Source organism: Eptesicus fuscus, chromosome 19 (genome assembly GCF_027574615.1).
Source record: "Eptesicus fuscus isolate TK198812 chromosome 19, DD_ASM_mEF_20220401, whole genome shotgun sequence".
Lineage (NCBI taxonomy): Eukaryota > Metazoa > Chordata > Mammalia > Chiroptera > Vespertilionidae > Eptesicus > Eptesicus fuscus.
The window spans coordinates 21,403,707-21,428,659 of NC_072491.1; the positions used below are offsets into that span (position 1 = coordinate 21,403,707).

A 24,953-nucleotide genomic window follows, 5' to 3' on the forward strand; every position below is an offset into this window, starting at 1 on the left:
CCGTAGCTCGCTCACAGTTGACAGCTAGCATCTAGTCTCAGCCACTGTGAGTGAGACATCTTGGACTTCGAAAAAAAAAAATGTATTTTTCTTTACACAGCAGTGGTAACTGGGACAAGATATAAGAATTGGAAAAGAAATAAAACAATTATTATTCATAAAAACCAAATGTAGGAAATTTAAAATGTCTAAAGTCACCCTATTACAATTACAAACAGATTCAAAAGGTAACTGTAAGTAGGACCAACCAATAAGTGGTCATTGCTCTTTATAATCCACTGAAAAATAAGTAAAAATTAAAAATTTAGAAATAATAGTGTTTACCTTAGCATTAAAATAAAAACCTCCATATATATGAAAACAAATACTTTAACTATGTCTAAGTTCTCTGTTCAAAAACTGTACAGTGTCAATAAGGGAAAATTTTAAAGACCTGATTAATTGTGGGATATAGCATGTTCTTGGATTGGAAAACTCAGGTTAATAAAAAATATATATATTAGTTATCCTAAATTAATTTGCCTATTTAACGAAATCCCAGTCAAAATTCCAGTTGGCAATTTTGGGGTGGTCAGATAGCTGATTCTGAAATGTTAAAAGGCAACTAATAAACATAAATTCCCTCTTTAAAGAAAAGAGAGCGACTGATAAAAATTGGTAAGCAGTTTGCTGACTTAATGATGGGAATTTAAGGATTCTCTGTGCATGGAGAAGCATTATATTTGGGAATCTGAATTTGATCAAAGTGAAGACTTTTTAAAAGAACAAATATTTGTAAACCAAGTTGAGGATGTTAACTAAAATATTTAATATAAGCTTTAGGTTAAATCTTCTAAATTTGCTTTAGACGTTAGAATGATATTCATCTCTAATTCACCCAGACATTCTGGTAGCTTAAACATTTCATTGTGACTAAGAAATGAAGTTTTAGAATAAGGCATTAACCAATAAGTGTTTCTGAGTAGTTTGGGGTTTAAAAGAAGTATTCAGTTATATAGCAGATAAATTTTCCTTGTTAAAAATTTGACATTATGCAATAAGATAAAATATTTTAATTTTTTGCAGTATTTATAAAATTATCTGATAGACCAGTAATGTTAAATATTCTACCTTTAAGTAAGTGTATTTATTGTTACTATATTATTATTAATAAAAAGGTGTTGAAAGAAGAAATATATACAATGTTTAAATGAATAAAAGCCAAGTGTATTATACTGTGGATTTTTTATGACAATTTCTAAGAGTTTCTGCATCTGTACTTAATATAGTTTCACATCAAGACAAAAACAACATACTTCTGTTACACCTCTAATTAAATGAAAAATTGTATGTTAAATAAATGTAGTATTATGTATATCAAATATAACCTTATTTATTCTTAAATATGTTGAAACATGAAAAGATGATTTAATGAGATACATTATTTTTGGTTACAAGCAAGTTACTTAATCTTTTCTAGTCTATTTTTTTTTAACCTGGACATTGTAGATAATGAGACAAATCAAAAGGGGTTGTTAAGAGGAACATTTCAGGCCCTACCTGGTTAGTGTGGCTCAATTGGTTGGGCATTGCCCAGAGCACAGAAAGGTTGTGGTTTGAATTCCAGTCAGGGCACATGCCTGGGTTGTGATCCCCAGCAGAGGGCATGCAGGAGGCAGCCAATTGTTTCACTTTCACATCCACGTTTCTCTCTCTCTCTTTCCCCTCCCCCTCCCTTCTTTCTCTCTACAAATCAATAAAATACCTTTAAAAAAGAGGAACATTTCAGTTAACATGTATGGTCTAATCATACTGTCAATATATTGCCAATATCGTTTTGCTTTTTTTCCTTGTAGTTCCCCTTTTTTTCTTTTCTTCATCCAAGTAGTTTTCATTCTCTTTAAAGCTGCTAGGACAGGTGACAAAAATATTCTGAAACTCTGAGACTTTTGTTATTTCAAATAAAAATAACAAGTTTATCCTGAGCCTATAAAAAATCTGAAGCAATTATCAATTTTACCTATTATCTACTAAATTCGTTTTTTGCCACGTAATATTGTGGAATGAGATCCACACCTACATATATAAGGCACTTAGCAGTAAAGTAAAGGCACATAATAATAATTATGCCTATGTTGATCTATTTCATCACAAGTATTTTTTCACAGAAAGAATTTATATCATCTTAAATACTCAGAATAATATTAAATTATACACTAAATTATATACAATCATCTGGATGAATTCTTTTTTTTTTTTAATCCTCACCTGAGGATATATTTTTATTAACTTGAGAGAGAGAGAAAGGGGGTGACAGAGAGATATCAATGTGAGAGAGAAACATCGGTCAGTTGCCCCCCATACTTATATCTCATATGTACCCTCAACATGGGATAGAACTGCAACCTCGGTCTATACCCTGACTGGTAATTGAACCCACAACCTTTTGGTGTATGGGATGATGCTCCAACCAACTGAGCCATTAGGCCAGGGCCAGATGAGTTCTTTGAATGCTATTTTTAAATACCAGGTATTTGAATGCCTAGACTCTTCTGAAAAAGAATGTCTTAAGTACAAAAAAGTAAATTGCAAAATGAAAGCGAAGAAGTACAGGTTTTCAGAAAGGAAAACACTCTAAGATCTCTCAGTAAAAGAGGTTGGTCCTAAGGCATTAAGTATTAGAAATTTCAAAGAATGGATGTCACTTCAAAATGAAAAACATCATTCAAGTGGGAGGATTCTATCTTGTCCTCTGACACACATCACTGACTTTTTCAGAAAAGCTTCCTTGCTGACGACACAAGAGAAGTGCTGTGATTATTTTTATGTTTGCTTTTGTTTGTTTGTTTTTCTGATAGGTCTTGATGTGCACTGAATATTAGACTTGGTAAGCAAGATAACTGTTTATGTGAAAAATAACTAAATATATTTACACAATTTTAAATAGGCAAATATGTGTTATACTAAAAATATTAACACCTTTCTATATACAGAAGAATATCATTTCAATTTTCCATTAAGATTGAGTAACTGCAACATGAATTTAAATTTTTTTTTTTAAATAGATTTTTATTGATTTCAGCAAGAAAGGGAGGGAGGGAGAGAGAGGAACATCAATGATGAGAGAGAATCATTGATTAGCTACCTCCTGAATACTCTCTACTAGGGATCAAGCCCCACAACCTGGTCATGTGCCCTTCACTGGAATCTAACCTGGGACCCTTCAGTCCAGAGGACAATGCTCTATCCACTGAGCCAAACTAGCTAGGGATGAATTTAAAATTTAAGATTTAAATTTTAATAAAATAATAATCATGAAAACTAAATATTTAATGTCAACATATTAAAAAGCTTTATGTTACTTATATGGAAAGAAAAATCAACATTTTAGAGTTATCATTGGTGTTTTTAGGAACATGTAGTCACTCACATACATTTTAATTTGATGACCAGAATGAAATCTATATATATAAAAGCCTAAGTGACCAGCCGACAGTTCAACTGGTAGCTATGACATGCATTGACCACCAGGTGGCAAATGCTCAATGCACAGGCATGGAAACATGGAACAGAGTGATGAATCTCAGAGGAAAGGGGGGACTGGGGAGGGCAGGAAGAGATTAACCAGATTTTATTTGCACACTAGAAGCCTGGTGCATGGATTTGTGCACTGGTGGGGTCGCTTGGCCTGGCCTGCAGGAATCAGGCCAAAACTGGCAGTCCGACATCCCCTGAGGGGTCCTGGATTGCAAAAGGGCGCAGGCTAGGCCAAGGGACTCCATCGGTGCACGAATCCATGCACCGGGCCTCTAGTATTAATATAATGGAATTCTTTTTATTTCTCTAAATATCATCAGGTATCATTTCCGAGGCTGAGGAGACATTTAATGTTTTCAATTTATTGCAGTCTAGTCATTCAGCTCTGTACTATCTCTGTGACTTGGATTTTAACATCCAACTACTTACAATAAGTGATGAAAATTTCTGTGGCAGCTGCCAGAATAGCTGCAGTTTACCAATCTGAAAATGAGAAATCAAGCTAACACCACAGTAAAGACAAGAGATTAGATAATCAAGATTAAATAATCATTACACTGCACTCTGCTTCCAACTGTGTCATTAACAGCAATTCTTCTCTACTGTGAGAACTCATTGTTAGGTAACAGAATGAAGTTTGAGGTCCTTTTGAATTTTTAAGGGAAATTAATTTATTTTTGATGCAGATTTGTGTAACAAAGAAATGCATTTTATACATGCAATGTTTAAATACGAACTGTTTGCAAGCATTCTTTTCTTATTACAATATGTAAAACCCTACTACATAAGACACGATTTTCTGTATTAAATTGGAACTTTCTATGGGGCGGGGGCGTAGATTATACCTAGAATGTAATGACAGGGTTTCTCAAAAGCCTTTATTAACTAACCTTTTATAATATGATTTTCAGGAGAAAAATGAAAAGGTTTCTCTCTTTCTATAAATGCAGGCAAAATATACCAGGGACTTTCACAGCCTATTTTAAAAGTTTTGATACTCAAACATAAGTAAGTAAAACAAAAATGGACTGAAACCTATAATAGATAGATCTGCATGAATATGTGCTGTTTTTGTGGCAGAGACTTGCCTATTGTTCCTCATTGGCCTCTATTCCTTTTTTTCATAGTAATGTAAGTTTTAGCTGGGCACATTAAAATCCTGAATATAACCACATTTCCCAACTTCCAGTGCAGCCACGGTCCATGTGACTATAATCTGGCCAATTAGATATAAGTAGAAGTCTCATATAAATTTTTTAAGTAGGGAAGTGTAATGAACTGACCATTATTAAAGAATGCACAGGTACTGGAAAGGCAAGGGGAAAAGCTAGGAAGCCAGGTAAATGTCTAGGGTAGTATTCTAATTTAATCCAGGGAAGAGATGATGGTTGCTAGGACTCGGGTCTTAGTAGTCAAGATGTTCACCAAGTGTTAAGATTCAAAAAGTATTGTTATTCAATATTTTCATTTGATTTAGATGTAAGTTACTAGGTGAAGAGAGGAATAAAGCATGACCTCATAGTTTCTGAACCATTGTGATGCCATTTATTGAGAAAGACATGGGGATGAAAAAATTTAGAATTCATGGTGTAAAATATGATAGGCATATATACTGAAATAATTCCAAAAATGCCACCATTTATTCATCCTATCTTCCCCCTTATATATGACCTCTGCCTTTTATAACTTTGTCAGGCCCTCATGGTCTGATCTTTGACTTGCTTTTATGACTTCCTTTAGCTAAGGGGATGTTAGTAGACCAAATCAAGCAGAAATTTAAAAATTACTTCTTCATTTTCACTTTTCTCAGTTTTATTTCTCTAGTATAGGCATGAGAGCATACCTGAGTATCATGTTAGTGGATGACAGCCTTGAGTATTGCCAAATCTCTCCATTTATTGTAGATGAGGTAAACCAGATTAGTCAATAAGCAGAAACATGAGTTAGTCTAGCCAAGATCACCTGTGACAGAGCCAACCTCTTTAGAAACTTGAGTAATAAACTTCCTTTAGCCAATGAGATGTACTTTGAACTGATTATTATTGAAGAATGTTATAGTCAGTTCACAACACATAAAATCAGGAGGACCTGCATTGGAGGTGTAAAGAATGATGGTATCTTAGTGGGAAATCATTGATTAAAAAGGGCACCTGGGAGGCAAGAGATAGAAATGTTTTAAGAAGAAGCGATGAGAAGTGCTATGTGTTAAATGCTGAAGAGAGGAACAGTAATTTGGGAACTGACCTTTAAATCTGTCAATTTTTTATCATTGTTAACCTTGACAATAAGATTCAATTGAATGGAGGCAAAATTCTAATTAAAATGTATTCAAAGAGGCATATTAAAAATGGAGACGGTGACCATAGAAAATATAGAAAACTTTGTGAGGACATTATTATAAGGAGAACCAGAGCAATGGAGCAAGGGATGGAAGTAATTCAAGATCAAGAAAAGATGCCGAAACCGGTTTGGCTCAGTGGATAGAGCGTCGGTCTGCGGACTGGAAGGTCCCAGGTTCGATTCCGGTCAAAGGCATGTACTTTGGTTGCGGGCACATCCCCGGTAGGAGGTGTGCAGGAGGCAGCTTGTCGATGTTTCTCTCTCATCGATGTTTCTAGCTCTCTATCCCTCTCCCTTCCTCTCTGTGAAAAATCAATAAAATATTAAAAAAAAAAAAAAGTTTATTTGTTTGCTTTTTTTTTACCCTAAGATGAAAGCTAATGGAAATAGCTTTATCCTTTATGGAAAGCAATGGAAAATATTTATTAGGAAAAAAATAATAATACACAAGACAGAGACACAATTGCAGAAATGGAGTAAAGGAAACAAACAACAACAAAACTCCTAGAATTTAGTACATTAAAAGAGGATCTGGCCTATTCTAGGTGCCATCACATCGAATATAAAGCATACATGTAGCAATGTACCACAAGTTAGGAAACCTTGAGCTAGGTCAAAATCATTATTCTCTTCAGCTTTTCAATGTTGACTAATACGCCTTTGTTCTGTGGCCTAACAGTATGTTTTTCATTAGCATATAATTAGTAAATAATGTAAATAGTTTATGTATACCTATAGCAATATGATTTATTATTTTCTAATCATTCATTTACATTCATCAATATTTACATCATTGTATTATATTTGACACCCATTAATAAAGATTTATACTAGTCATAACTAGTTTTACAATAAAGTGTTCTTTGCTTCACAGACCTTATAATTCTCCCTAAAGTTCCTGTGGATTTTTGCTTATGCACTTATTCAAAGGACTGAATAACAATCATTATTCAATTAGTCCCTACACAAAACTTGCCTTTCTTCCATTGTGCCCCCCTTTCAAGTCAATTAGAATTAGTGCCTCATCATGTTCCAGTTCTGTCTCTAGCAATGAATGACCTGTTAGCTCAGAGCTGCCGCTGTCAGGGTTTTGACCTTTGTCACTGGAAGAGCATTGTGTGTGTGTGTGTGTGTGTGTGTGTCCATGAAAAGTGTCATTTGTTTCCTTGGTTCAAGCTAAAAATGAATTACTCCATTGGCTGTGCTATGGTTCTGGGAAACCTTAGCCAAGGATGCTCCAGCATGACTTATTTAGCCTAAATAACACTTGGGTAAATTGTCACATCTATTTTCTTATTTGACAACACTCTAAAGAAAACAAAACCAATAGTTGGATATAGAGTTCCTTTTGGGAAAAAAACAGAAATTCAAAGAGTTTATATGGCACGACTAAACATTATAATATACATCAATATATACTAATAATATATATCAACATTATATATATACATATATACATATATATATATATATATATATGTTAATCCTCACCTGGGGACATATTTTCATTGATTTGAGAGAGAGAGAGAGAGAGAGAGAGAGAGAGAGAGAGAGAGACATCAGTGTGAGAGAGAAACATCAATGGATTGCTTCCCATAAGCACCCCAAGTGGGGATCGAACCTGCAACCCAGGTATGTGCCCCAACCAGGAGTCAAACCTGGTATGTAGGATGACACCCCAACCAACTGAGCCACACCAGGGCTATGTATTCAATATATTGATTATTAGGTCAATATGTAATATTAAGTGTATATCTATAATGTCAATATATAATATTGTATATGTATGGTGGAACTGAAAAAAAAATACCAGCTAAAATGTATTGAATAGTGCTTATATAAGAGGCACTACTCTGTAGATGTTGCATCATTCACTCCCTTGATCTTCAAAACAACCTTGAAGAATCAGTATATTACTCATTTTTCATTATGAAGAACTGAGCCTCACAACATCTGAGTGATGAAGTCAGCATTAAATATTAGGTTTTACAACACCATGTCTAGCATTAGAAAACAAACAACATTTCCATTACCCTAAAGTTACTACTAAGAAGAAAGACATGCTGTATCAAATATGCATTAATATTAAAATGTAATCCTTAAAAATAAAAATCTGAAGTACACTTTAATCATAAGATTATAATTAAATTGTATTTAACCTATGCATTAACATATTAAAAATATGCTATTTACTGATGTAATTTAACAAAGTAAAGGGAAAAATGTAAATAATCCATTAAGTGTATCTCTTTTTAGTTAAAAATGGAGCCATTTAAGTTGATTGATTATAAAATGCATCTTCTAAACTCGTTCTTTCCCTTCTTATCCCTTTTTCAACTATCACCTAAGTGAGTGATATATGAGGCATAATTCTAAGATGGGTTCCAAGACTTCCGTCCCCCTCCTGAGTGTAGGTGGAATTTTTGGCTATGGTGGAGTAACGGCCCCCTCTATTAGTTAGCATTATACTAGTATACCAGCCACTAGTCATCACTAGCAATCCTAGTGATGAGACAATCACTCCTGAGATTATGTTATAGGCAAGCTGGAGCGGGAAGTAAAGTCAGAGAGATGTTCTCCCGCTGAGCTGGAAGAAAGACAGACTGAGAATTGTCTTTGTGGGGAGGAACAATGAGGAGCCACAGACAGTCTATAAAAACTAAGCAAAGTTCCTGGCCAATACCTGGCAAAATAAGGACCATAGTTACATTGCTGCTAAGCAGTATGATCCCTGCAACAAGTGAACTTGGAATAGAACCCTGGCCTTAGGTTCAATCACAGGACTAGTCAACACTTTTTGACTGCAGCTTTGTGAGATCTTAGCTAAGACCCCAGCTGACGCCTGCCCAGTCTTCTGACCTACAGAATGATGAAATTACAAGGTGTGCCATGTGTGTCCAATAACTGATGGCAATTTGTTATGCAGCAATATAAAACAGATGGAAATTACAATTTTGTGGGGGAAAAATCCTTTAAATATCCCAATGAGAAACAAATGCACGCCAAGCATGTCAAACCTGCCGGCCACGAGTTTGACATGTTTGGACATGGAAAGACACAGTGAAATTTTGTATGAAGGATAGCTAGTGATGACTAGTGCCTGGAAGTGATGACCAAAAGAGCTCACTGTCAGAGATCTGTTTGTAAACTGAGGAATAAAGTCTTCCATGGGAAGCACCATGACAGAAGCAAAAGTACTGAAAAGTGTCTTCAAAGATGACTGATAACCAAATAAATTATTATAAATTCAAATCAATATGAAGAAAACTACTTTGAAAGATTCGATTATTTTAACTATATGTTTGGGAATATTATCATTAATTTAATAATTAGATTTAAAAAGAGCAATATGGAGCCCTAACCAGTTTGGCTCAGTAGATAGAGCATTGGCCTGCGGACTGAAGGGTCCCGGGTTCGATTCCAGTCAGGGGCATGTTGGTTGTGGGCACATCCCCAGTTGGGGGCGTGTAGGAGGTAGTTGATCCATGTTTCTCTCTCATCGATGTTTCCAACTCTATCCCTCACCCTTCCTCTCTGTAAAAAAAAAAATCAATAAAATACATTTTTTTTAAAAAAAGAGCAATATGGAATTAATATTTAGTCACCTGAAATACTAAAAGTACCACAAAGAGTGCCTTGAGGTCAATTCACATTTGGTTCCATGAGGAAGAACCAATATGTTGTTCAAAGAGTATTGTTAATTAACATTGCTTCAGATTAGATTCTTGCATTTCTTTTGATTTTTTATAATTTACTTCCCATCTACTTTAGTCCATTATGTCCTTGCAGGAACTAAGATTATTCTCCCACTCCACTCCCCCAACTCTGGCCAACTGAAAAGCATGCTTTTTTTTTTTTTTTTTCCTTTCTCACTGTGGCAGTCCATTAAGTAAGGTTTTAACATCTTCCCACATTCATTAAGATTATAGGTTCACTTTTAATTTTTTTTTTTATTTAAAGAGTATACAAAATCTAAATAATATATTTACAAGTTAACATATCACACTACATAGAAAAGGTATATACTTTTTATTGAAATAGTGAAGACATTTTGTAAACTATGCTGTCCAATGTGTATGGTGAAAATTCCTAAAAACTACATCTTAAAGCTGAGAATTGTGTAACAAGTACTGAAAATGGAATTTGATGACATAATTACTTCTCCATGAAGATATATCATTTCCTCTAATACAGTAGGTATGTTAATTGAATCAAAATGATTGGTACCTGTTATTATTCCTATTGAAATATTTCATTTGCATATTTTATTTTAGCTATGTTTACTTTTTCATGAAATTAAATGTTACCCTATTAAATAGCATAATCCTATATAATAAAAGCCTAATATGCTTAGTGTCCGGTCATCTGGTCGGCCATTCAACAAATCAAAGCATAATATGCTAATGATATGCTAAGGCTGCTCAACTGCTCGCTATGACGTGCACTGACCACCAGTGGACAGATGCTCCAACTTGTAGGTTAGCTTGCTGCTGGGGTCCAGTCAATCGGGACTGAGTGAGACGAGCCGGACATGCCCTGGAGCCTTCCCATAGTCCCTCCCTGGCTGGCCAACCTCCTGCGTCTCTCCCCAGCCCCTATCATGACCGGTGGGGTCCTCAGCCTGGCCTGTGTCCTCTTGCAATCTGGGACCCCTCAGGGGATGTTGGAGAGCCGGTTTTGGCCCGATCCAGCAGGCCAGGCCGAGGGACCCCATTGGTGCACGAATTCGTGCACTGGGCCTATAGTATTTTAATAAAGAAGAATCCATGTTAAGTTTAATTTTCTGTGATATTTTATCATGCTTAAAAACAAATAATAAACATAAAATTAATTTTTCTAATGTACCACATTTTGGTAGTGGGGAAATCAAGATAAATTCACACATTAATTTCTTGACCTATCTCATACTATGCTTTTTCTTTTAAACTTCTATTTTTGTTCTATCAATTATAACAACTTGTCCCAATGTATAGCCTTCGAATCTGTGAAACACAAAAATTACATTTGACATATAATTAGAATATTGAATTAATCACTGTCTCAATTAAACTTAATTCTAGCGTTCATATCAAAATGATAAATTATAGCAGTTGACAAATATGACACATTCAGCAACCTATATAAAAGAAGGAAATTCAATGTGAAATGAAATTACCTACTAGGTTTAATCATTCTATTTCTGGAGAATAAACTACAACCTTGAATACCATCTCATCTTTTCCACATGAGGCACAAAGATTAAGTAGGTCATATATCACTGACTTTAGCAATTTCTCATTTTCAGCTTGTTGTGTTTTTTTTTATGCTCTATGAGCATAAAATGCTGCCCTTGGCCAGCGGGGCCACCTCGGAGGCCTCCTCTCCATCACCCCCTCCCTCCCACTGCCCTGTTGCTCCCTCAGGTGCAACCTTGGCTGCTGTGAAGCTCCGCCCCTGGGAAGCCCCGCCTGGGAGGCAGTGTTGAGGCCTGTCTCCAGCAGGCTTTCCTGGCCTTCCGCTGCTACCTCCTGGTGCAGCTGCCTGTATTCGCCTTCAGTCATCTCCACCAGGCTTAGGCCAAAGGGTTCCCTCTCCACCTCCAGGCTGGGGAAGAGCCAGCAGCCGCCACTCTGCAGGGGCTTCAGCAGCACAACTTGGATCTCCTCACAGGGCACCTCAGAACCCAGAGGCAGATGGTCAGACTGGGTGCAGACTGAAGACTCACACCCATCCTGGAAGAGTGTCATGCGCAGAGAAGACGCGCCAATCTGGTGAATTTCCTAACCAGGTTTATTTTGCAGAATCTTCTTTGCAGTTCCAGGTTACATGTGTGCCAGGTCACTGGTTCTCTGGCTCTCCTGAGCAGGGGTGTGGAGGTGGGCAGAGCAGGCTTAGCCCTGCTTGTTTATTAAACCCTTTCCCCCACCTGAGGAGCGAGAGGGGAGGCTGGGTCTACTCAGGCCTCCCAGCACCACCCTCTGGGGTCGGACCTCTGACCAGACGCATATTTCAGACGAGTCTGTCACTGTGCAAATAAACATTCCACCGCAAGAACAGGGTCAAGCCAGAGTGAAAAAGCGATCCCAAGCTCATTAAATTTGTTTAAAGACAGCCTCCCACTATCTCCACCTGAAAGACGTGGGTTGGGAATGGCACAGGGGTCAGTCTGTAAAATGTCCATGAGCTAACAGGGAGCATTATTTAGAGGAGAGAAAATATTCACCAGGACCCAGCCATGTTTTCAAATAATTATAACGTATTTCACCAGTGCATTTCAAAGTTTATAAAAATATCCATAATATATTTTTTCCTTAGATTCCAGTTACCAGTGTGACAACTCATATAATAGTGATTGCATTATTAATTTCTGTGTTTAAGCTGTATAAAGCTGACTTTATGCATTTCCCTTGCCGACTACATTGTAGTTAATAAAATAAAACACACCCATCGCATTTGTGTTTAGGGAACAAGGAACTGAACACACCACTGGTTTGTTTTTCTATTAGAATAAATGGCAGGCAGCCACATCTGAATGGCCCTGAGTGGGGCTCTCCCAGATGCAAAGGGACTTTTTGGACTCCAGGCACAATTCATCAGCACCAGGGCTGGACTGAGGGGCTGGTATTCAAGAGATCTGAAATCTACAATGTTAACAAATGAAACTTTTGTGATAATATTGAGGATCATTCCACTGATCTTCCTAGAAAAAGGGATGTTTAATTTCACTAATAAGAACATGAATAGAAAGGATAAGACATCTACAAATAGGCGGCTACTTACATAAATAGAACAATGGGGTAAGCCGTGAATAGCCCAGACAAACTACGTAAGGTGATGTACCGCAGAAGGAGACTTTATTATCCTTTTCCAAGCCCTTGTGATGAAAAGAACAGTCCCCTAGATGTTGGGGCTGTGACATGGCAAATAAAGAAAGTAAACTGGCTGTGCAGGCCACCTGCCTGAAGAATTACACCATCAGAGTCCAACATAGTTGCTTAACTCCAGTGATTCTGATTCTTCACAGACACCCATCGTCAAAATACAGTGTTTGTTTTGTGTTGTTTTTCTGAGGTTTCTCAGGATCATGAAACAATGGTACAAGTTTTGTTCAGCAAAAATTTGCGATTGAATGTAGCTTTAACTTTCTGGAAAAAGGGAATTGTAAGTGAACTTACAGCTTATTTTGGTGAAGATAGAAGAAAGACCTTGGAGTGGGGGTGGGTGGCCTTTTGTATTGACCAATAATTTACAGGAAGAAAACATTACACCTCACTTTGCTGCAGTGTATACTTATTGTCTCTAGTAAAGACACCATTTAAAAACAAATTTGAAGACTGTATAGTAGTTGTTTTAAAAGGTGGTCATCAGAACTATCATCCCAAACAGAAATTGTAAATAATGAAAATATTCACATTTTAAAACAACCATTAAGCGATTGTGGGAACAAGAAAACCATCTAACTTTGGTTCCAGGATAATACTGATAATATAGCTAAAGATCTAGATGCTTATTTATAACAGTTGCATTGAGAGACTTCATTAATAAAAGAGCATTTGGTTATACAAAACATCCCTGAACTACTTGATTTCCCAAAAAAATGCCTCATAATAAAATGGTAAATTGTGGAAGAAATCAAAACCCTTTTTTTATATAGCCACGTAATGAAAACACTAACAAAACTGTAACAATCTGCTTTATATTTAAGTGAAAAATTATCTGAAAAGAGCAACTTCAACTTAAATGAGGTGAAGGTGCCCTATGAAGATTGTTCACCTTGGATGCATTTCTATTTATATGGTTATTTGGTAACATTGTCTAAAAATACTGGATCTTAGTGCAATCCTGCATAAGAATATACCTTATGCTATGTGGGAAAAAATAAGAAAACATTACTAGAAACCACAAAGATGAATCATTACTTTTTTTAAGATTGTATTTTATAAGAAAACACTCAAATGCGTGTAGCTATTTTCTTATGTTGAAAAGACTTTGAAAGTTCAAAACATCATAGCAAATAATCAATTCTAAAACTGATGGGAAATATAAGACATTGTTGTGGGGGCTAGCAATCTGAATCTGTGCCAGTAAACTGCCTTCTAACGCACACTCTTGCTAGCCAATAATTAACTCCATTGATGCCTGTCCTGCCTTGCAGAACCTATTTCCCAGAATAGTCCCTTTTTGCAGAGGCCATAAAACATGAACCATACACAAACCCCTGAGGGGGTTATCTGCCCTAAGCCAATTCCAGCATGTCATAATTACAAGAGTTTCATCAAAAGGTTGATGGAACTTGGGGACTCAACAAGGGCTAAGTCAAATATATCGCTTGTTGGGAATGGCTGAAGGCATTTCCCCAAACCTGAAAAGGATGCATTAAATTGATTGTTTGCTGCCAGACAGCTCAGGGCTGTTGCCATGTTATTGCCTCCTACTGGCCAAACACCTGAATAGCCGTAGGCTATTCCCCAATCTGACAATGGAGTCTGTAGATTAACCCTGGCCTTTGAAGTGTATAACTCCATCTTGCCTTAGGACAATTTGTGTTAATAAAAAGCAAGGGGTCCTGAGACAAGGAGAACTTGGTTTCTTTAACCAAGCTCCTCTGCCCTCCCCACAAATATGCCTTTCAAAATTATGTTTCGTCTCTATACTCTTATTTAGTTTACGCACAGCCCCTTCTCCAGATTCCTGAACCCTTCTAGATGCCAGATCAAGACCACCAGCGTTAAATGTCGCCCAACATCCAGCATTAGTTATCAGCGCTGGCGCCAGGCCAGGCCTTTGGGTGTAATCTCACATCCCCCATCCCAACACATGGGGCTTTTCACAAAGCCCTCGAAAGGTCCGGAAGCCTGATCCATATTTGGGAGACAAAGAAACCAAAGGGTATAAAGGAAAACTTCCTCCATATTCAATCACTCAGGGATTTGGAGAACTGACCCCCTGAGTCACTGTACTGGTACACCTGAAACATCTGAAAATAAATGGGTTTATCCTGAATCTCTGGGTACTCCCTGTGTATTTTTCGGTCTCCTGGTAAATTCTGTAACAAAACTTTTTGTCCACAGTGAGATACTGTGCATACAAAATGTCTTAATCATTAATAAGTCAAGGTGTGTGATACCAATATCAATTTAAAAAATTAAAACCAACTATGCTTCTGGCATGAATAAAGTATGGAATTAAATCACGGGTTTCCATTCATGTAAAAGGTTATTGTTAAAACTTATTCCACACCATTTATAAAATGTGTGAATATTTTTAATATCCTGGCTTAATTTTGCCAGAATCATGTCATGTATATATAAAATGGGCTTGTATGAATTCTTAGCTGGAAATGTTCATATAGAGTTGGCTAATTTATATTCACTTTCCATTATATAGAGATTTCTAATACTTTCAGTTCTGTATCATTTACACTTTCTTCATTTAAATAAATTTACTAAATATTCCTATTTTTTGCATTTTGAAATTGTGGTTTTGATTTAACTCTAATTCTTTTTCACTATATTATGTTTTAAACAATTACATACAATGCTTTAGAAATGTTTACAGTTAGTGGTGACCTTGTGTTTTAAATCCCAGCACTATAATACTACCCCCTCCAATGATTGGCATAAAATGCCATCAGATTGTATAAGGTCTTTTGTTTTATTTAATACTATTTCTGGTGTCAATGAACTCCCTCCCCACAAAAAAAGAAAGGAACCATTTAGTTCAAGGTAGTAAAGATTTTGAAGCAAAGAAAATATCCATAAATAGCAAAAATAATTATATGTTTCATTTATGGCTTTTCTCAAGTAAAGGCCAATAATTTTTCTAGACCTTATTCATTTAATGTAAATATATGTTTACCCAATTTCTAAGTGGGTAAACATGGCAAATGTCTGCCTTTTAACACATTCACTGGAGTTATAATTCTTTGAAAGAGACAGATGTATTTAATCTTTCCTCATCACTGATAACATTATTAGATATCCTGTATATCAGTTGAATTTAACAAGCATTTGTTAAGTGCTTGCAGTGTTCCAGGAATGTGCTGAAATATGGGACATTTTTACAAAACAAATAAAATATATTCTATATCCTCAAGTTTCTCACGGACTAGTGTGAGTGAAAACTCTAAAATGGTAGAATATAGTATTGTGATAAGGTGTGTAAATATCTGTGCACATAGAGAAAAGGTCATTGGGCATTGTTGGGCTCAATCCTGGCTTCCATAGATGACTTTCTGAAGTTGATTAAGGTCTACACAAATCTGGAAGGATAAGAAATAAGTGGGCTGGTCAGAGGTTTGTGCAGGGTAATCTGAGCAGAGGAGTTGGAGGTTGAAGGTAGAATAGCTTAAAAAAGCATAGTATATGTGGAAATGTAATATGTTCATGTGACTGTTTCATAAGTTGAGGCAAAGGGTGGTGGGAAACAAGGCTGGAGATCTATCTAGTTTCAGAGGTGGTATATGCCACACTGTGCAGAAACACAAAACATTTAAAATGTATGGCTTAATTTCTAAAAACATTTATAGTGTTCATAATACTGTTGAAGCTTTGTTGTGAGTACAGTTGAAAGTGATTTATGTCTTCCTGGATAAATGATGTAGAACAAGTAGTAATAAGTGTTTGTGTATACCCAACCAAATCCACATATTTATTATAACTGTCTTTTCATTCCATTTTAAAGGTAATATTTAAGGAAAAGGCTGATTTGTATCATTCTCTGGATTGGGATTTTGAACACTTCCAACTATTTAGATGGACGAGAAGATACTCATGATTTAGTGAGAAGGCCACTGTAGAATTAGGATGTTTCAAATCCTAAGTAGGCTGACTCTATGGAACCCAAAAGGCAAAAGACTTGAATTTGATCAGAAGCAAAAAAAAAATGTGTTCGCATATATGATATCTCCTTGCACTGTCTTTCTAAAAAATATTTCTCATTTATTCATAAAAGTGTTTAAGGTGAAGATTCATTTACTTCTTTTATGAATCTAACCTGCCTTTATGGCCAGCAAACTATGTATGTAATTTTATTTTAAATTTATCTTCTCACATTTCAACTATCTTGCCAGAAGCATAATTCACTTGATTCTAAATTGTAAGCTCTTCATTAAATTTCATATTACAGTTTAAATTGTTAAAGCTTAGGAATTGAAATTAACCCCTGAAATTAAAATCATGAAAATAATTTGATGTTTTCAAAGATAAACATTTAATAAACATGTGTGACAGGAAGCTGAATAGAATAGTAAATAGTATAAATACTCTTTTTTATGTCAATTATTTCAAAAGGACAAATAGCCTTACCCACTTTGGCTCAGTGGATAGAGCGTGGGCCTGTAGACTAAAGGGACACAGGTTCGATTCCAGTCAAGGCCACATGCCCGGGTTGCGGGCTTGATCCCTAGTGGGGGGGCATGCAGGAGGCATCTAATCAATGATTCTCTCTCATCATTGATGTTTCTATCTCTCTCTCTTGCTCTCTGAAATCAATAAAAATAAATAAATAAATGATTTAATTAATTAATTTAAAAGGAAAAATAATACATAGGTCACATATTATATACAAAAATATATTGCAGCTTTTGTAATACATATTGTTTCAATACACAACATTTTCAGTAATTCTTATTTTTGTAATGTTCTTTCATACTAAATTCTATGTGGTTACATCCACTTAACTATAAATGGAATTATGTTTATAGTTATATATAAAAATAAGTCTCCTAAATGTATACAATTTACATTGGCAGGGCATTTAAACATATTTTTACATTAAGGTTATTGCTTTGTTAAATCCCTGCTCATTGCAATTTTTAAAAAATTTTCAGTGTGAGAAAAATCCATATAAAATATTTAGCACTGTGATTGGCTGAAAAGAAATTACTCATTAAATGATACCTAACAGTAACAGTGTCGTTAGCCAGATGATCCTAATGCATGTGGTTCAGTGTTGGCAGTTTGACAAACATAGATAAATGCACAAATATCACTAATAAATAGCATTTTTATAAATCCTAATCCATAAGGACAAAGTCTTGGAAAAGTTTTTTAAAATGAAGAAAATAATACATTATTATGTAGAGGGAGATGAAAAGAAAATAAATGAGATTCAGACATTAGGATCATCTTGAAATTTAAAAAAAAGGATGCAAGGATAAATGTAGAGGAAATGACTAGAGGATTAATTTTACTACAGCATGGGTAGGGTACAGAGTTGTAGTGTGAGGTAACTTTAGATGATAACCTGGATCCAAAATGTGAGGGTTGAGGTGGGTATTGAAGAACAGGCTTGATTCAAGAGTCTGTTCCATGCTTCTATGTCTCTAGATCTATTTTGCTCATCAGTTTATTTTGTTCAGCAAGAGTGGAAAGGTGCATGGGAAGAGATCAACCAAAGAACTTGTACGCATATATGCATAACCCATGGTTACAGACAATAGGGTGGTGAAGGTCTGGAGCAGGGGGCGGGGAGGGGCTAGAAAGGGTCAATGGGAGAGAAAAGAGGGACATATGCAATACTTTCAACAATAAAATTTTTAAAAATAAAGGACAGCCTTTCAAATTTTAAACTAAGTGTTCTGGATGTCACAACCAATATACATGTTGGCTTTTATAGCATCATTGACCCTGGTTAAATAATGAACGCTTATAGCTATGCCCTCTGTAAAGTGTTACATAGCGTTGTGCCTGGGGCAGTAAGACAAATGAAGACCACCAACACCCGCTCCAGAAAAAAAATCTCTGGAACCTGTTAATATGTTATGCTACATGGCAAGAAGGATTTTGCAGATATAATAAGGATTAGTCTTGATTACTCGGTAGCCTCATGTAATCACATAGACCAGTGGTTGGCAAACTCATTAGTCAACAGAGCCAAATATCAACAGTAAAACGATTGAAATTTCTTTTGAGAGCCAAATTTTTTAAACTTAAACTTCTTCTAACGTCACTTCTTCAAAATAGACTCGCCCAGGCCGTGGTATTTTGTGGAAGAACCACACTCAAGGGGCCAAAGAGCCGCATGTGGCTCGCGAGCCACAGTTTGCCGGCCACTGACATAGACCATTAAAAGCTGAGAAATACTTCCAGCTGAAGTCAGATATGTAGAGGGGGACAAGGGAGAAGATAGTAGAGAGATGTATCAGAAGAGGAAGGCAGGGAGAGGGACTCAATGCTCCAGTGTTGGCTCTCAGATGTAGGACTCAAGGAAGTGAGTGTAAGGAAGAGAGAGGCCTATAGGAGCTATCAGCAATAGAGTCTTTACAGAGTCTTCTGACAAGAGCTCAACAAGCTGACATTTTTATTTCATCCTTTGAGACCCTGAGCAGAGTAACTGGCAGAGATCAAGCAGGACTTCTTATCTACAGGATGTGAGATAATATATTTCCATTGTTTTAAGCTGCTAAACTTGTGGCCATTTGTTATGGTAGCAATATAAAACTAACAGACATAGTAAAAGATACCCATCACAAATCAATACCTGAAGATTCTGCAGCGTGATAGCCAATCCTTCAATTCTACCTGGATGCCGAGTACCTTATATTTTAATTCAGGAACTCCCACACATACATTTAAATGTCCCAAAAACATATGAGTCCATTTCACTGAAGCACAAATGTCAGGCAGAAATTTAATGTTGCATATGTAGAAAGAATGGGGAGCCTTAAAAATATATTTTAGTGTATTTCATACAACTTGACAGTCAAACCAGAAAACACAGCAATATCATAAGTCATCTTCCAAGTTGCTACATTTTCAGCATACTTATTACTCACCAAAATAATAAACTAACCTAAAATACCTTTATACGTACATGCACAGAAACAGATTTTCTAGTAAGGAGTCTTTAATAGAAAAACTATTGCATTACTAACTCTTTCAATGTTGCCAAAATTACATTACTTAAAATTAAACCTTTGTGTTTTAAACTATGAATTAAGTTGCTAAGATAAAAATATTCAACTGTGGTAAAAACGCCTTAAAGTAATGATTATTACTATCACAATGGAGGAAATGAAGTGTTGGGATGCATCCTCCGTTGCTAGACAAAAGAGTTCAATAATGTACTAGGTACAAAATAGCGCTGAGCACTGCTGCAACCGGGGCATTATTTCAGATGGAAAAAAGACAAAACACTTTTACTCAATTGTTTGCTAGAGGGTATTTTTGTTTTCTAATGAGAAAGGTAGCACTAGATGAAATGTTCAGTTTAAAACCTGCCCCACATGCAAACTGCTAACCTTTATCCTAAAGCAATTCCATTTTATATAAGGTTGTTTTCTAGTGTGTTTTTTAAACATATCATATTTTGAATGATCATGTGCTTTAGTGAGTAACCACCCCTGCTACTATGTTTTTGTACTTATGACAATACTAGAGGCCCGGTGCACGAAATTCGTGCACGGAAGGGGGTTGTCCCTCAGCCCAGCCTGTACCCTCTCCAATCTGGGACCCCTCAAGGGATGTCCGACTGCCCGTTTAGGCCCGATCTAAACGGGCAGTCGGACATCCCTCTCACAATCCAGGACTGCTGGCTCCCAACTGCTTGCCTGCCTGCCTTCCTGATTGCCCCTAACCGCTTCTGCCTGCCAGCCTGATCACCCCCTAACCACTCTGCTGCCAGCCCGTTTGCCCCCAACTTCCCTCCTCTGCCGGCCTGGTCACCCCTAACTGCCCTCTCCTGCAGGGTTGATCACCTCCAACTGCCCTCCCTTGCAGGCCTGGTCCCTCTCAACTGCCCTCCCTTGCAGGCCGGGTGCCTCCCAACTGCCCTCTCCTGCTGGCCATCTTGTGGTGGCCATCTTGTGTCCACATGGGGGCAGGATCTTTGACCACATGGGGGCAGCTATATTGTGTGTTGCAGTGATGATCAATCTGCATAGTACTCTTTGATTAGATAGGATAGAGGCCTGGTACAGGGGTGGGGGCCAGCTGGTTTGCCCTGAAGGGTGTCCAGGATCAGGTGGGGTTCCCTTGGGGCGTGGGGCGGCCTGAGCAAGGGGCCTGTGGTGGTTTGCAGGCCAGCCATGCCCCCTGGCAACGCAAGCAGAGGCCCTGGTATCTGGAATTTATTTTCCTTCTACAATTGAAACTTTGTAGCCTGGAGCAAAGCCAAGCCTGAGGCTCCTTCCGAGGCCCACAGCCAATTGTGTTGGGATTATAATTGAAACTTTGTTGCCTTAAGCAGGTGGGCCCGGCCAGGGTGTGCCGAAAGCTTTGCTTCCCCTGTTGCCGGCGGCAACCCTGGCCTGCTCTCTCAAGCTCCGTTCTGCCGCCATTTCTGTTTGAATTTGTTTACCTTCTATAATTGAAACTTTGTAGCTTGAGTGGAGGCTTAGGCCTGCAACGGCTGGCAGAAAGCTTGGCTTCCTCTGTTACCTAGGAAACCTTGCTTTCTGTGGCTGTAGCCATCTTGGTTTGGGTTAATTTGCATACTCGCTCTGATTGGATGGTGGGCGTGGCTTGTGGGTGTGTCGGAGGTGTGGTCAATTTGCATATTTGTCTATTATAAAATAGGATTAGATCTGGTGTGATACAGTCCTGGGGAGGTGGGCTGAAATCTGATCTGCTATTCCTATGAGTAAAGCAGGGGCTGTTACCTCAACTAGGTGTGAATTTTATTGTCACATCACATATGGAAGAAATTACAAGTCCGTGACCTCTATCTGAAAGCCTCAGGAATAGATTATTTTGCCATTGGAATATTTTTACATTTTTAAAAAGGAAAACATGCAGATTCTATACATTTTTAACACCCTCAACAGAGCCTGGGTTACCACCCCATTATCAAACAATATTTCCGTAGTGAACACATAAATTCCCACACTATGTGAGATCAATCAAGATGATGTGTCCTCCAATCAGTTCAAGTCATGTTTTGGTGCCAAATGAATTTGTACCAAACTTCTAGATTAAAATCTTCAGTATCAAGAACTTTTTCGTTTTCCTCTTTGTTGTTAAGGGATTCTAGATCTCTGGGCTTGGAAAGGTGGGTTTACAACAGGAGATGTTAACTCTTGTGTCTTAGTGGGATTTTTTTTCTTGACTTGAACTTGCAGAGAAGACAGATTACTGGTTTGATTTTCGGCAGAGGCAAAGCTCAGAGGGGGGCAGGGTGGAGACCATGCTGCCTGAATCTCTCATCAGGCCCAGTTTCCCTTAACTCTCACATTTTATTCACTTTGTTAATCTCTAACCTTATAGTGATTTCATGGTCTCATTTCCTAAGATTTCAGGGAAAGACTGTTCTATGTCTAGGCATACTGCTATGAAGCATTAACACCCATCAATTTCAGCATTTTATTATACATTAATGGTGAGTAACAAAGTGATCCGGGACAGGATTTGAGGTAACAGGATGAACTGTATCTTTCTTCTGGGTGATTCTTCCATTTCCACCCTGGAGAATTTCCTTATGACTACATTAGGCTATGCTGTGGTCTTTTTGTATTACATCACTTACCTTCATAATATACTTTAAACCCGTGAGCACTAACTGCAAAATCACTGGTCAAACGTAGTGAGAACACAGATTTGGTACTTGTTACTGGTGGTGGCAGATGGAATCCTGTTAACCTAAAAACATAAAGGAATTAATTGTTAGTTTCTCAGACATTTTACCTAATAGGGTTCAAAGAGCATTAGAGTAATTTCATCATATCGCCAAGCTTTGTATAAGTATGTATGTACATATAGGTATATACATACGTATGAGTTTATGACATGTTGATTAGATCTCACTTACCAAAAGCAATTACTGTATATATAAATATAATACTTTATTATTTATTTATGAATATGTACACATTAATGTTTATTGTATCTATCATATTCATCATCTATATGAAAATATTGTTTAATTCAAACTTTGGGAAATGAATTGTGAGAGTATGTGTTTGTGCATATTTTATGCTGATTTTAACAAGTGAGCATTTATAATTTTGTCAAATAATTTATTGTCCTAATAGTTAAAAATGTATGTAAAAATGGGAAATATTTAGTGAAATTTAATACTGAAATAAGAGATGTGCTCTAATTATGAAATCTTGAAACTGAAATTTCTAAAGTGATTTTGTTTTTATCAGATTCTAAAATTCCAGTAAGTTCTATTACATTTCATTACATTTTGGTTAATATTGCATATGCTTACATAATAAATATTTACCATCTTACTCATAATTTATCACTTAACTGGTTAATACTTTATTGCATATAATTACAAGCTCAATTATAAATAAGGTAATTTACAATTGACACTTCCAAAAGAAAAAATTTTTAAAAAGCACATTCATGGAATATAATGTTCCTAAAACAAATGAAGATACATAATTTTTATTTCTATGAACTGCTTTTTCTCATTTTAATTATTATGTAAAATTGCATGCAATGTAATTATATTTTTTATACTTGCTTTTTAAAATCAACATTAAATGTATAAGATTAATCTATGCTGAAATTACCTTAGATTTTCATTGCTGTACAGCAGTAGTTCTCAGCTTTGTCTTAGGACTGCTTACGTTATAGGACATTATTGAGAACCCCAAAGGGGTTTTGTGGGCTAGATCTACCCTATTTCAACTGAAGCTGAGAAAATTTTAAATGTACATTTATTCTTTCATTTTAAAATAATCAACCACAACAAGTTAATTTTTTACGTGAAAACTCAGACTTCATTATTGAAAACAAATCCTGGCATTTGTTTTCCCTGAAGGAACAAGTCAGATTCAAGTTTTTAACCCTAATACGAGATGACAGGAGATTTGACTGGGTGGTGGGCACATGGTCCTATATACAGATTTTGTAAATTAGTAATGCACACATGAAACCTATATGGTCATGTTGAGTAATGTCACCCCAATAAAATTTAAAAAATAAAAATGTTAAATAAATAAATAAAATAAAAAAAGAAAACATATACTAAATACTCAAGTGTGACCAACAGTAATTTATGTTAGTCATTCCTTTAAGTAAAGAGTTTGTTCCATGAAAAAAGTGGTTAGTTCAACTGACAGCTCAATCATATCACTTTTTCTTTGGGACAACCATCATATTTTGGCAGACACAGGAAGGATTTTTTGCATACTTTTTATTTTGTCACACAGGTCATTGAAAACAAGGGTACCAGTGGGGGGATGTTTCATGAAATAATTATAGCTTTAACAGGAACTTCCTTAAGTACAATAGGATTGTTTTGTTTGCACTTTGGTAGGCTGTCATAAAGAATTCAGTGACTAGTGAGTACTAGCATAGTTTGAGGTCACCAATTCAGATTCTTTAATGCATGAGCAGTTTTACCCATTGTTACTTTCGTAACAGGAGAACAAATGTGAGCACAGTGAAACAAGTGAATAATGTCTCAGAATTATTACAGAAATATCTTTGATCTAGTGGGCCTCCTAAAAATGTCTCAGGACCTTCAAGGATCCAGGGGTCACATTTCGAGAACCATTGCTGCATGGGAATTCATTGGAATAGAGATAACACACTTCATTTATTCATCCTACTGCTGATGGGCGTTTGGGTTGTTTAGAATGTGTCTGCTGTGTTTTCATCAACCCCTTTGTTAAAAGTTCACTGGTACACACTTATGTAGCAGTTTCTCTAGAGTATAAAAGTATTTAAAGCTTTGAATTTTCTTATGTTTGCTGCATAAGCTACATCCCACAAGAGACCTATTCACACTGTGATTTCCTCTTTGGCCCATTGAGCTATATTTCTGAAATTATAAACACACGAGTTGCTTTAGCTATATTTTGTTACCAATGTATAACTCATTTGCATTATAGTCAGATAGCATTTTCTGTATGAATTTAATACTTTGAAGTTCATTGAGATTTGCTTTATGGGTCAGATAGTGTAAATTTTTTTATTATGTGCCTGGTTTTCTTATAAAGAATAAGCATATTATCCTCCTATTCCTAATCCAAATTACCACAAACTTAAACAACACTCATCCTTATCACACAGTTATGTAGGTCTAGGCAGAGGGTAGCTCAACTGGTTCTCTGCTTGGAGTCTCACAAAGGTGAAATCAAGGGGTCAGCTGGGCTGTGTTGCTTTCTGGAACCACTGGAACTCCATCTGCTTCCACTTCCAAGTTCAGAAGGCTGTTGCCAG

At 36.5% G+C, this 24,953-nt stretch overlaps 1 protein-coding gene across 3 annotated transcripts in view; it reads right to left on the reverse strand.

Annotated features, from left to right (window-relative positions):
* The window catches only part of CSMD3 (CUB and Sushi multiple domains 3), a 923,077-nt gene that overhangs the window by 776,200 nt on the left and 121,924 nt on the right, over nt 1-24,953 (reverse strand). For all 3 annotated transcript variants that reach the window (XM_054708474.1, XM_054708473.1, XM_008143384.3), the window contains exon 3: nt 22,300-22,412. In XM_054708474.1, the coding sequence (XP_054564449.1) occupies nt 22,300-22,412 (113 nt within the window). The remainder of the gene's footprint in view (nt 1-22,299; nt 22,413-24,953) is intronic.